Here is a 12,260-nt window from a genome sequence, read left to right on the forward strand (position 1 = left end):
CACCTCCCGGGTTCACGCCATTCTCCTGCCTCAGCCCCCCGAGTAGCTGGGACTACAGGCACATGCCGCCATGCCCAGCTAGCTTTTTGTATTTTTAGTAGAGACGGGGTTTCACCGTGTTAGCCAGAATGGTCTCGATCTCCTGACCTGGTGATCCGCCCGCCTTGGCCTCCCAAAGTGCTGGGATTACAGGAATTTTTGTATTTTTAGTAGAGACGGGATTTCACCATGTTGGTCAGGCTAGTCTCGAACTCCTGACCTCATGATCCGCCTGCCTTGGTCTCCCAAAGTGCTTACAGGCGTGAGCCACCGCGCCCGGCCAGTATTTTTTTTTTTTTTTTTAATCAAATACGATTGAGGCTCTCTTGGAGATCCCATATTAAAAAGAACTGAGAAAAATAAGACTAGACCTCAGAAGTGGGACATGTCCAGTCCCATCACTGTCCTTCTCTCACATGGGCCCAGGGATGTGGGTGATGGTATTTGTTGCCCTTGAGGATGGAGCAGATTTGATCTGCCTCTGTGGGAAGGGGTTAACTCAGCGGGCCTGGATTGCTCAAACCCTGCACATTCCCAGGAGGGGCCCTTGGCTGGCTCCTGGGAACTGAGCTCTTGCAGTGTTCTGACTGATGAGAGAGACTTGAGCCATGTTGCACTCCTTTGCCTAGGTAGTTGACCAATGAGGTGATGGATGGCAAACACCTGCTTTCCCTGTGGATGGCTGGAACTTCCCTGACTGACCCCCAGGTTCAGGAGAGCCTCCCTAGTCCAAACCACGGCACTAGCTGTCCCAGCTTCTTGCTGGAGGAACCGGCACACCCTGTGCGACTCCACTGGGAGGGGCTCTGGAAGCGCCTGGCTTCCCCAGCAGCCCTTTCCCTTGGCTGGTTTACTCTGTACCCTTTCAAGTTGGAGGGTAGTCTCAGGGACCCCCATGCAGTCTTTCATGCTTTCACCAGAAACTCACCTTGGCAGGGCTTCAGGGGAAGGCTTGGGATTTGGTGACAAGTGACTCCATGGCCTTGGGCCAAGCACAGCATCTACTTAGGTTTTCAGGCGGATGCCCAGGTATGTCTAGCACCTAATGTAACTGAGGCATGAAATGTCTGTGCGCCACGGTGCTACAGCTCGTTACGGGCCGTTAGGCCTTGTGGTGGTTCTCGGTTTCTGTGGAGAAGCCAGACCCCGCTGTGGTTGGTAAGGAAGGCGAGTGGAGACAGCAGGAGTGTCCGTCTCTCGGCGGCCCTTTCTAGTGGGGCGGCTGCCTCTCTCTGATTCTTGATTAATCCCGGGACAACCTCTGCTCTCCTGGGCAATCCTTAGAATACTCCGGAAGACCCCAGTATGGCCGTCCGGTTCCTCCTGGGCCCCAACTCTCAGGAATGCGCCATCTCTGCACACTCCATGCGCACCCGTCCAGACGGCACCTGAGCTTCCCTGTACCTGTGCTGCAGCGTTAACATCTCGCTTGTGTTTAACCTGTGTTGCTTTGGTTTAAAACTTGTTTGGCCGTGTTATTTGCTGAAATGGCCCAGAGAAGCTTCTACTTACGATCAGGACACCTCACAGTGCAGCCTTCACTTGAGGACTTAGGTCTCATCCAGCTCCACACAGTCAGTCCAGGGCCACGGACGCAGAAGACAGAGGAGAAGAAGCTCATGGCATGAAGACAGAGGATTGATTGCCCAGGAGGCTTGCAGGGACTTTGGCTCCTGGGGCTTCTTGTCAGCGCTGGGTCAGAGCAGGTCACCCTTGTGTGCAGACACTAGGTTGCTGCACACAGTAGTGAAGAATGGGGGAGACCAGATGGAATTGGGTGAGGCAGGGATGCTCCTTGGTGTTTAGAGTTTTCCTATTTCTTTGCCTTGTGGGTTTTCTGTAGCCTATCTTTGTTTTTGTAACACTAGTTTTCAGTAATTCTGACCTTTCCGAATACCTCTATATACATATGCCTGCCTACTGTTCCTCCAGATACCTGTAAAGCCTACAGAAAGGTATTCCTGCAGATTATCACTCTATTCAGCTTGACACATGCTCGTGGAGTGCTGCTGTGTGTGTGCCTCGGGTTTAGATGCACCTGCCTTTGTGGGGAGAGCACAGCTTCCCTGCATAACTGCTGGAGGGCGGGTCATCGAGTGCTGCTGTGTGTGTGCCACAGGTTCAGGTGCACCTGCCTTTGTGGGAAGAGCACAACTTCCCTGCATAACTGCTGGAGGGTGGGATCTTCCCAAGGGGAAGTTGGGAGGTGCTCAGGCAGAGCAAATGGATTTAACTTCTGGGCTGGGAGAATGTGGTACCCCCATGGAAGGCTCCCTGAGGAAGGAAAGGAAGGAGCTGGAGGGAGGGTATGTGTGTCTTTGGAGGGGACGCACTTCAGGTGAAAGCGGGCATGGCACTAGGAGGAGCCCCAAGAGCCCAGAGTGATGGCACGTAGAGGCCTAAGGGACCGTGCCAGCAGACCCCACCACCCGTGCTCCACCGGGAGCCTGACATTGTTGTCTGGGATCAGGGGGCTGTCTCTGTGTGCTGCCCAGAACTGTGGCATTTTTGTGTATATATATAAAAAAAAAAAACTGTGTGTCTAATACAGATGGGGTATGAGGAGAGCCACTGGTCTCTCCTGACCTTAAAATATTTTTTTAGTTCATTTTTAGTGAGTATGGAAATTATTGAAGGTACAAATCACTCTGAAGATAGGTTCTTGTGTGTGAAGGTTATCAGTGAATCTTCATCCTCATAATTGATAAATGGTTGTGAGCACTCAAGGGTATCAGATTCAACAATGAGTCTGAGGATAGTACAGCTTTCCTATTCAGTTTCAAGGAAAATCGTATAAAGCCCAGACTGTAATTTGTCAGGAATGTTTGAAGTGTGGTGTGATGGATGTCTTCACCGTGCTTCAGGATGATTACTGAGGGAGAACGGAAGGAAGGGGTCTGGTACTTGCACCTTTCAGTAGAATTAGTGTGAATGCCACAGCGACCGAGCTATGCTCAGGTGTCTGCAGGCAGTGGTGGCCTTGATAATGGATTTTCTGAAATGGGAATTCGTGAAGTTCTCTAACAAAGCTAAGTGCGAACTTCTCAACTTAGCTGGTGACTGCATCCTTGAAAAATTCCTTGTGTAAAATGATACAGAACCATTTCTTGGTTATCTGTTAAATAAGAGTGCGCATCCAGCCGCGATGACTGGACAGCCTTGGAGGTCTGGGAGGCCACGAAGGACTCCCACACACAGCAGGGCGTGACCCCACCAGGCAGTGCTTTGGCCCCCTCCCAGGAGTCATGGCAGCCGACACATCACCTGGAGTGTCTAGAAAACCACTACCTTAGAGCCCCCACTGCTTTTCCTGGGGCCTCCAGGTATAGATCAGAAACTCTGTCCCAAAAAGGTTTTCCTTTTACTTTAACTCTTGTTGTTGTTTGTTTTCAGGCACGTGGACTCCCTTTAATCCAGTGACTGTCAGGTCGATCATATGTAAGTATCAGCAGACGGACCAGCCTGGGCTGCTTTGTGTCCGACCCGCTTGGGTACCCGCTTGTGTTTCCTTTGTCTGTGGGTCCATATCACTTTGCTCCCTTCTGGAATTCCACTTAGATGAGCGTGTGCCCTTTCATCCCTCTCGCCCCGTCTCTGTACCTTTTCACGTCTCTCCGTGTATGTTTGCTCTATTTTTTATTTTGTGTATTTTTAATGTACTGTTTAAACTGTCCTTTCAGTTTCTAATTCTAAAGATGACATATATTTAAAATTTCTAAATTATTAGTTACTTTCACATCTTATCTGGGTGTTTTTGATAGACATTGCTTATTTATTTTTGTGATTCCATCCTTTATTCAAATATTTCACATGATAGTCTTCAGTTTTAAGAACATGCTTTTGAAAAGCGCTAGATATTTGTGACGTGGAGCTCCTTGACAGTGTGTTTGAAGTCTTTGGGAGGGTGGTCTACAGCCAATTATCTTTCCTGCTCAAGCCCACACAGAGTGAACAACTTCCTTGATATTTGTGTAATTTTTGTTTTGTGGGTTCATGTGTAGCCTTAATGTGAGGGTCTGCATCATTTCTTTGGGTCCAGGATCTCCCCAGCTGTACAGGTAGCCGGGCTTTTGTTTGTTTCTTTTGAGAGACGGGGTGTCCCTGTGTTGCCCAGGCCTGGTCTGGAATTCCTGGGCTCACGCAATCCTCCTGCCTCAGCCTCCCAAAGAGTGGGGATTACAGGTGTGCACCCCCATGCCCAGACGGTAGCTGGGGTGTGAGCTGCAGCTCCAGGCGTAGGCAGGTGTTCAGGAGAGTCGTGCTGTGTCTCCATCCCCCGTAGCCAGGTGGGAGCTGCAGCTCCAGGGGCAGGTAGGCCTGGGATGCAGGTGTTCAGGAGAGTCGTGTTTCCATCCCCACCCCACTTGATTTCTGGAAGGTTCCCTTTGCTGGGAGGTGCAGCCCCCTTCAGACCTCTTTAATATGGAATCCCAGGTTCAGTTCTGCCTCACGGGGACCACGGCATTGTGTCTCGAGGTTTCCCAGAGCGGCCTGGGGCTCATTCCCTCGCCTCCCATCCATGCACGTGTTTTAGTCTTGTGAGGATTCCCTGAGTTCCTTGCGGAGGCCGTGTGTGGTGAGGTGTCTGAGTCCTAGTGCAGGTGTAGCTGGGGGCTTTTCCAGATGATTGTGTCCTGCCCTGAGTTCCTTGCGGAGCCCGTGTGTGGTGAGGTGTCTGAGTCCTAGTGCCGGTGTAGCTGGGGGGCTTTCCGAGATGATCGTGTCCTGCCCTGAGTTCCTTGCAGAGCCCGTGTGTGGTGAGGTGTCTGAGTCCTAGTGCAGGTGTAGCTGGGGGCTTTTCCAGATGATTGTGTCCTGCCCTGAGTTCCTTGCAGAGCCCGTGTGTGGTGAGGTGTCTGAGTCCTAGTGCAGGTGTAGCTGGGGGCTTTTCCAGATAACTGTGCCCTGCTGGTCGTGCATATGTCGCCACGTCACACTGATGGAGGGAGAGAAAACTTGGAAGCGTAATAGTGGCAGGGCTCAGCCTTTAGTGCTAGAAAAGGTGTTGATACATGGGTAGCTACCTCCCCACCGGAGAGGAATGGCCTGGGAGCCACTCCTCTGCGGAGCCTTTACCCTGGGGTGCAGCTCACCCAGCATCCTTCCCTGCTGGTGTGTGGTGTGCAGTGGGTCCTGCCCGCACCAGCATCGTCCACACACACTGCACACATCGTGGAACAGTCGTATGAAAAACAGCCCCTGGTTGCACACAGGGTTGTGGACTGTTGGGAAGAAATATCGATGCTGTTTCTCACATGATTTTTCATCCTGTGGATTTTCATTTAATTGTAACATATTTCTGATCAAACCAGGAGTAGTCTTATTGCAGTCCTATATTAACCTCTGTTCTTGAAAAGAGACCACGTGATTTATTGTTTTCTCTGCAGCAGTAATTCACACTGAATTTTTCTATGTTTTTTAGCCATATTGCAACTACATACAAAGGTAGTTGTAGATTCTTTTGTATTTGGACCTGGAGTTAGACTGAAAGCAAATAGGACATAGGCGAGGGTCTGTTTCTGATTAAAGCAGGTTTTCCTGACAGGGCTGTTCCAAGCCTCCACCAGTGCTGTGGGCCCTGGAGAGTCGGAGGGTCAACTCTGGGAATTAGATTCGTGTTCTAGGCCGAGACCCAGGAGCCAGAGGAGCTGGGGCCGCTTACCTTCCCTGCGCCTCGGAAGCTGAGTGGGAAGCTCTGCTCTTCTTTCCATCATGGCTGCGGCCAGATTTCCTCACACATCCCATTGCACGGCCTGCCTCACAGCTGCAAGTGCACTTTCTCATGGGACTTAGGGGGCCAGGGCTGGGGGACAATCCCCCACACCTCCACGTAGGGCGAAGGTGACAAGACTTTGAGGGATTTCACCCCATTCAGACAGGCATGCATTGCCCAGCCCCTGGTTAGTGGTCAGCAGTGGGGCCCCGCCAGGCTCGAGGGCTGAGGTCTGGTGGGAAGTCTCTGAGGGATGAGGTCTGGTGGGACGTCTCAAGTGAGTTTGCTGTGACTGATCTTTTGCTGCTTGATTGTTCCTCTCTGTCTCAGCCATGTTTGACCGTGAGAACAAGGCCGGCGTGAACTTCAGCGAGTTCACAGGTGTGTGGAAGTACATCACAGACTGGCAGAACGTCTTCCGCACATACGACCGGGACAACTCCGGGATGATCGATAAGAACGAGCTGAAGCAGGCCCTCTCAGGTTTCGGTAACTCACTCACTCTGGCTTGTGTAGCGTGTTTCATTTTGGAACCTTGGAGCCGTTGAAGTTTTTTAAACCTTGTTGAACTTAACTGATTGTCTAACCAGGCTATGTAAAGTTTTTATTGACATCATGCAGGTTCATATTTGATATTGCTCATATCGGAAGGCGATCCTTGACATGGATGCGTTTATTCAGTTTTTTATCCAAAATGAGATAAGGGCTATGCAAGCCGTTCATCTTTTGTGAAGTGGAATGATGTCGCGAGCAAAACTGAGAATGTGGCTTTTGAAATCATTTAAAAGTGGATCCGTGAAAATACCGTGGGGCAGGGCAGCTTATATTTCATTATAGATCAAAGCATGTTGAAAAGGCAACAGTCACCTAAGAAACAGCTGTCAGTCACCAGGTCCAAACCGTGTGCCTCAGAAGGGGCGTTAGGCAGAACGCGTGCCCATTCTCAGGTGTGCTCGGCGTGTGTGCGCACACGTGTGCCGTGCACCTCAGAACAGCAGCAGAGAGGCGGAGCACGTGCTCATTCTCAAGTGTGTTCCGCATGTGCGTACTCTGTGCATGTGTGTGCTCGACGCGTGTGCACACACACGTGACGGTGTGCCGTGGGTCTAGGAGTGTTCACAGTGCCTGTCCAGAGTGCGTCCATAGGGCCTGTCCATGGGGCTTCCCGTGCTGGTCTCAGGTCTGAGAGGAAGCAGGGGTTTTATTTACAGAGGAACAACGGGCATGTTTGGGGCCAGCCTGAGGCTCTTGGTGGCTGCACTGAGATTCTAATCTAGGCGGATCTCATCTGGCCCCTGTTATGAAGCCGCTTTCGTGATTTACTTAAAAGGCTCCTTAGAAACAGTGAGGAAAATTCGATTCTACTTGAGTACCTCCGAGATCCCTGGAGTCTCACTTATCTAAGCACATCGCCTCTCCTCGTGTTTCCTCCCAGCATGCACTTTATGGCTGCCTTTCTTTCTCTTTTCTTTCTCACCTTACGAGCTTGTCCACAGGGCCTCCTCAAGAAGCAGTTCTGAGCTGACCAGCTGCGAGCCAGGATTTGGGCTGGATGGCTCTGAATTGGCACTTGGAATGCAGCTGACCTTGCTGTGCCCTTGGGTGGGGGAACTGGAGGGAACGCTGGCCGGCTCCTCTTCCCTGGGGCAGGTACGGAAGGGCTGGGAGGGAAGGATGCCACCCTCCACAGAGAGCAGTCCTGGGGGCCAGGGAGGCCAGTGCGGCCGAGTGTGGCCAGGGCCACGTGGACTTCAGGACCAGCCTGAAGTTATTTTTAGATAAGCGACCTCTGGTGCCACGGACATCTTTTCCTAACCTTGTCAGGCCCTGGAGCTCCCTTTGCCCATGCCAGTGACCATCGGTCCTCAGAACGCGCAGCGGAAGTTGCTGTGGACAGTGCTCCCTGGTCTCTGAGGCCCTCTTCGTCCTGGTCTGGCCAAGGACTTCCCAGAAAACTGTGCTTAGCTGTGGCGGGAGGCACGGCCGGTCGCGCAGCCTTCCTCGCGCCCTGGAGTGGGCAGGCCTGCTTGTGTTGTGCAGCGGCAGAACCCTGCCTGACTTCCAGGCTTTTCCTGGGGTGCGGTATCCCATCGCAGCGTTTTCTCTGGTTACCCTAACGAGTTTCCTCCTGCATTTGGTTCTTGATCTCCAGGGCCATCTCCCACGTCTTCTGTGGAAAGGGGCATTATCATCCTTTTTGTATTTTGATGATTTTGAAAGATTTCCCATAGTAACTGTTAGGAAGTTGGCCTCAGAAGCAAAAATTCTTCTTTTGTCTTGGCCCCTATGAACAAGTGTTCTGCTCTCAGATGAAGCAGGGAGGCTGCACTTGAGCTCAGTGGCCGGCAGGAGGGAATCACCAGGGTGGTGGAGCCTGCGAGATTTCTCCCCAGGTGTCTCTGATGGGGCCACATGGTGGATTTCATAATCCAGCGATTCGTTTTTGTAAGACTTTATTGTTAACATCAACTGTGTGCCATGCTCAGAGACCTGAAGTGAAAAGGTGAGAAGGCATCCTCACATCCCAGCACTCATCACCCAGCACCGGGCCAGCTGACTCAGCACGTGCCGTTTAGGTTGCTGTAAACAGCCAGTGAGATTCTCCCCTCTGGTGGGCAGTGCGTGTCTGACACAGGCAGTCGGGCGGAGAACAGTTCCTCTGCTGTGGATCTTTGCCACTGTGCCAGGTCCCCAAGAGCTGGAGGGAGCCCCAGGGAGCCTCAGCCTGTTGAGTGGGGGCAGCTGGTTTGTCCTCCGAGGTGGAACAGGTGATTTCTGAGGAGGTCACGCTCCGCTTGGCTCGTTGACAGCATTTCAGAGAGTCCGAAAGAGGAGAAAGACCTTGGCAAGGGGTGTGTCGGGGGTGGGCCCAAGGACGCTGGTGGCCTCACATGGACTAACTTTCATGAACAGAAACTCAGAAACAGTTGCTGCTGGGTTTTGGCTTCTCAGATAAACATTCTTTTTATAGTTCGTTTGTTCATCCCTCATTTTACTGTCTGACTTTGCCTTTGTTTTCCCTTCACTATTACTGATGACCAAGGAAACTGGAAGTTAATTCCAGAGGCAGTGGGGTTGCTCCTGTTGTCTGTGCAGCCTGGAGTTCCTGTGCCTCTGTCAGCATCTCCTCTGTCCTTCTCCAGCCTTGGCAGGAGACCAGTAATGACCTCTGTCCCCTGTGCACCCCAGTGATGGCCGCCGTCCCCGTGCACCCACGTGATGGCCGCCGTCCCCGTGCACCCCAGTGATGGCCTCTGTTCCCCGTGTACACCAGTAATGACCTCTGTCCCCGTGCACTCCCAGACAGGCAGTGTCCCTGTGGGCGTGTCCCAGGCTCTGTTCTCAGCAGGCTGGGCTCAGCCCTGGTGCAGGGAGTGAGGAGGTGGGAATAGTAGGGACCAGAAAAAGTGGCAGCTGTTGACAACTCTGCCATCTCTTTCTGAATGTAATGGGAGGTCCTGTCTTCTCAGCTTGCAGGGAAGGGGGGTCCAAGGCAACTCTGCTGTTGCACATTTAGGGACCCCTGAACTTAAATGACAGAATGCCCTGACCACTCTGGAAGGCACTGTGTTCATGTTTGTGTGCTTGACTCTTGATCTGTAAAATGGCTAAGTGTTTGTGCAGGTGATTAACTGTGAGATTCAGACAGTAGGTGCACACGTCCCTGCAGAGATTCCAGCAGGACTGAAAACCAGTAGAAATATATCAGCACCTGGATCTTGCCTCCTGAGTCAGTAAGGATATGCCACAGTCACGAAGGCAGTGGGATTTCAAGGGAGGGAAGGGAAGGCAGCAGGCGGGGCGTGCCCTCCGGGGTGCCCAAACACACCTGCTGCATCCACACGTCTTCAGAGCCCTCTCCCTGTGGGAGGCCTTTTTCAGGACAGCCTCGGTGAACTGGAAACGGAATCCTAGCCCTTGGTGGCCCTGCAGTGACTTGGACCTTTCCGAGGTCACCCTGCCACTGTGTGCCCTTCAGTCCCTCCTGGCAGGTGGGGGCACATCCCCCAGCCGCTCCTATTTCCTGACATTGACACTTTGTATAACTGGAAGCCTTCTGTGAAATTTTAGTTTTCAAAGCGTCATCTGGTGATGGGCAACCCAGGGCAGAGAATCATTCAGAATTTTCTTATCTAGGCTAATAAACATAATAAAATCAATAAGGACTTTGAAAGTAACTCCACTGGGTTCAGGAAACTGAGCGTGGCCACCCTGTGGGGTGGTGTTTGGTGAGTGCTTCCTGGAGGTGAGTAGTTAATTCACAAGAGTGACTAATGGCAGTGTCCCACTCACTCCTCCTTCTGGGGTCATGGTCTCAAGGGGTCACTCCATGCACTGGGGATGTCAGCTCATTACAGAACGATGTATTTGGGAAGTGTCTCGGTTCTGAGTGCCTTTGAGGGAATTTGCACTTCGTTCCCACACTGCCTTGCATCGTGTGTGTTAGAGGCTATGGGCCTTGGGCGGGAGGGATGGGCTCCCGTCTCTCCCAGCCTTCTCTGACTCCGACTTTCCCTCTTCAAGGCTACCGGCTCTCTGACCAGTTCCACGACATCCTCATTCGAAAGTTCGACAGGCAGGGACGGGGGCAGATCGCCTTCGACGACTTCATCCAGGGCTGCATCGTCCTGCAGGTGACGGAGTGGCTTCACGTGGGTTTGTTGTGGTTGTGGGAGGGGCTTGCTTGCCAGCGTGATGCACCTGACCTTCAATCTGAGGAGTCGGGCGTATGTAGAATTAGTTTTTGGAGCTTGTAAAAGTGAGTCTCATCTTTGGAGAAGTAGCTGGTTAGTGAAGTGTGGACAAACATGTTTTCCTCCCCTTGGAAATGGCACAGAGCAGCCCATCTGCAAGACGCGGTTTTTCAGTATCCGGCGGGTTATTGACACGTATGTTCTGGTGTTGTGTTTTTTTGTTTGTTTATTTGTTTGTTTTTGAGACCGAGTCTCACTCTGTCACCCAGACGGGAGTGCAGTGGCACGATCCCGGCTCACTCCAACCTCTGCCTCCCGGGTTTAAGCGATTCTCCTGCCTCAGCCTCCCCAGTAGCTGGGATGACAGGTGACACCTAGCTAATTTTTGTATTTTTAGTAGAGACGAGATTTTGCCATGTTGGCCAGGCTGATCTCAAACTCCTGACCTCAAGTAATCCGCCCACCTTAGCCTCCCAAAGTGCTAGGATTACAGACATGAGCCACCATGCCTGGCCAACTATGGTGTATTTTTACAAAAACTTTTATTCTGAGAAAACAGGCACGTTTTCTGTTGTGGTCATCACTGTGTCCTGCCGTCTGTGTGTGAGGTCAGCTGTGGAGCCTGTGGTCGCTCGGGCCACCCTCGGTGGGGTCTCCGATGCCGTGTGTGTGTGAGGTCAGCTGTGGAGCCTGTGGTCGCTCGGGCCGCCCTCGGTGGGATCTCCGATGCCGTCTGTGTGTGAGGTCAGCTGTGGAGCCTGTGGGCACTCAGGCCGCCCTCACTGGGGTCTCCGAGCTCTTCCTGTGCACACCAGTGTCTGCAGTAGCTCGTACTGCACCCTGACCTGCAAGGCAAGCTCCTTGGTGGTGTCTCTCCTGCTGGGCTCTCTTTGAGACTCACGGGAGATGGAGAGCAGGGCTCAGGGGACCCGCCTGGGAGCTCCACACAGACCTCTGCTGCTGTTTGCAGGTGGTGATCCAGGTCTCTACCCAGGTTCCTCAAGGTCCTGTCTTGTTGGCCTTGGAATTCAGTGAGAGATAGGAACAGCATGGGGTTTTTAGAAATAATGTGGAAATTTAGAAAACATTCCCAAATTGTTTATTCTGTATAATAATTAAGATGCTAGATCTGTAAAAGTGAGTTTCCTCTGATTTGGCATGGATGCATCAGTCTCTGTTCTTGAGGGATTTGTTGGAGAACCAGGTCTGTGAACATGGAAGCTTCAAAACTCAACGGTTGGGGAGCCTTTCCTGCCCCTGCCTCTCGGGGTTCCTGCCAGGTTGGATGACATTTTTACAATGTTCTCTGACCACTTCCAAAAAAGTGTAGGCTTGGCCTGGTGTTGCATGCCTGTAGTCCCAGCTACTCAGGAGGCTGAGGCAGGAGAATCACTTGAACCCGGGAGGTGGAGGTTGCAGTGAGCCAAGATCACACCACTGCACTCCAGCCTGGGTGACAGAGCCAGAACCTGTCTCAAAAAAAAAAAAAAAGGGAAAAGATGCAGTGTAAAATCTCATTATGTGTCTGAATTGCCATAGGATTCAGATCTTCATTTTAGATTATGTTCTATAAGTTAACGTTGATCTTGTGTGAGCTTTCGGTAGCTGGAGTAACACAGGCGGCCTCACAGCGACTTCTCCAGCACCTTCCAAGGCACATCTGCAGCTAGCGTAGCTCCTCCTGGGAGATGCTGCCTCCTCAAGGCCCTGCTCCAGACCATGTGGGGAGGGCCTGACAGCCAATTCCCAGGCTGTCCCCACCCTTGGAGAGTGACCCTAAACGCTAGACAGATGGGGAATGGGGAAGAAAAGAA

At 52.0% G+C, this 12,260-nt stretch overlaps 1 protein-coding gene across 2 annotated transcripts in view; it reads left to right on the forward strand.

Moving 5' to 3' along the window:
- Nucleotides 1-12,260, forward strand: part of PDCD6 (programmed cell death 6) — a 39,689-nt gene that overhangs the window by 25,625 nt on the left and 1,804 nt on the right. Inside the window, exons 3-5 of one of the 2 annotated variants that reach the window (XM_024247101.3) lie at nucleotides 3,433-3,477; nucleotides 6,083-6,241; nucleotides 10,277-10,386. In XM_024247101.3, coding sequence (XP_024102869.2) covers nucleotides 3,433-3,477; nucleotides 6,083-6,241; nucleotides 10,277-10,386 — 314 coding nt within the window. The remainder of the gene's footprint in view (nucleotides 1-3,432; nucleotides 3,478-6,082; nucleotides 6,242-10,276; nucleotides 10,387-12,260) is intronic. The other variant, XM_024247100.2, reaches the window with a different exon arrangement.

Source organism: Pongo abelii, chromosome 4 (genome assembly GCF_028885655.2).
Source record: "Pongo abelii isolate AG06213 chromosome 4, NHGRI_mPonAbe1-v2.0_pri, whole genome shotgun sequence".
NCBI classification, from domain to species: Eukaryota; Metazoa; Chordata; class Mammalia; order Primates; family Hominidae; genus Pongo; species Pongo abelii.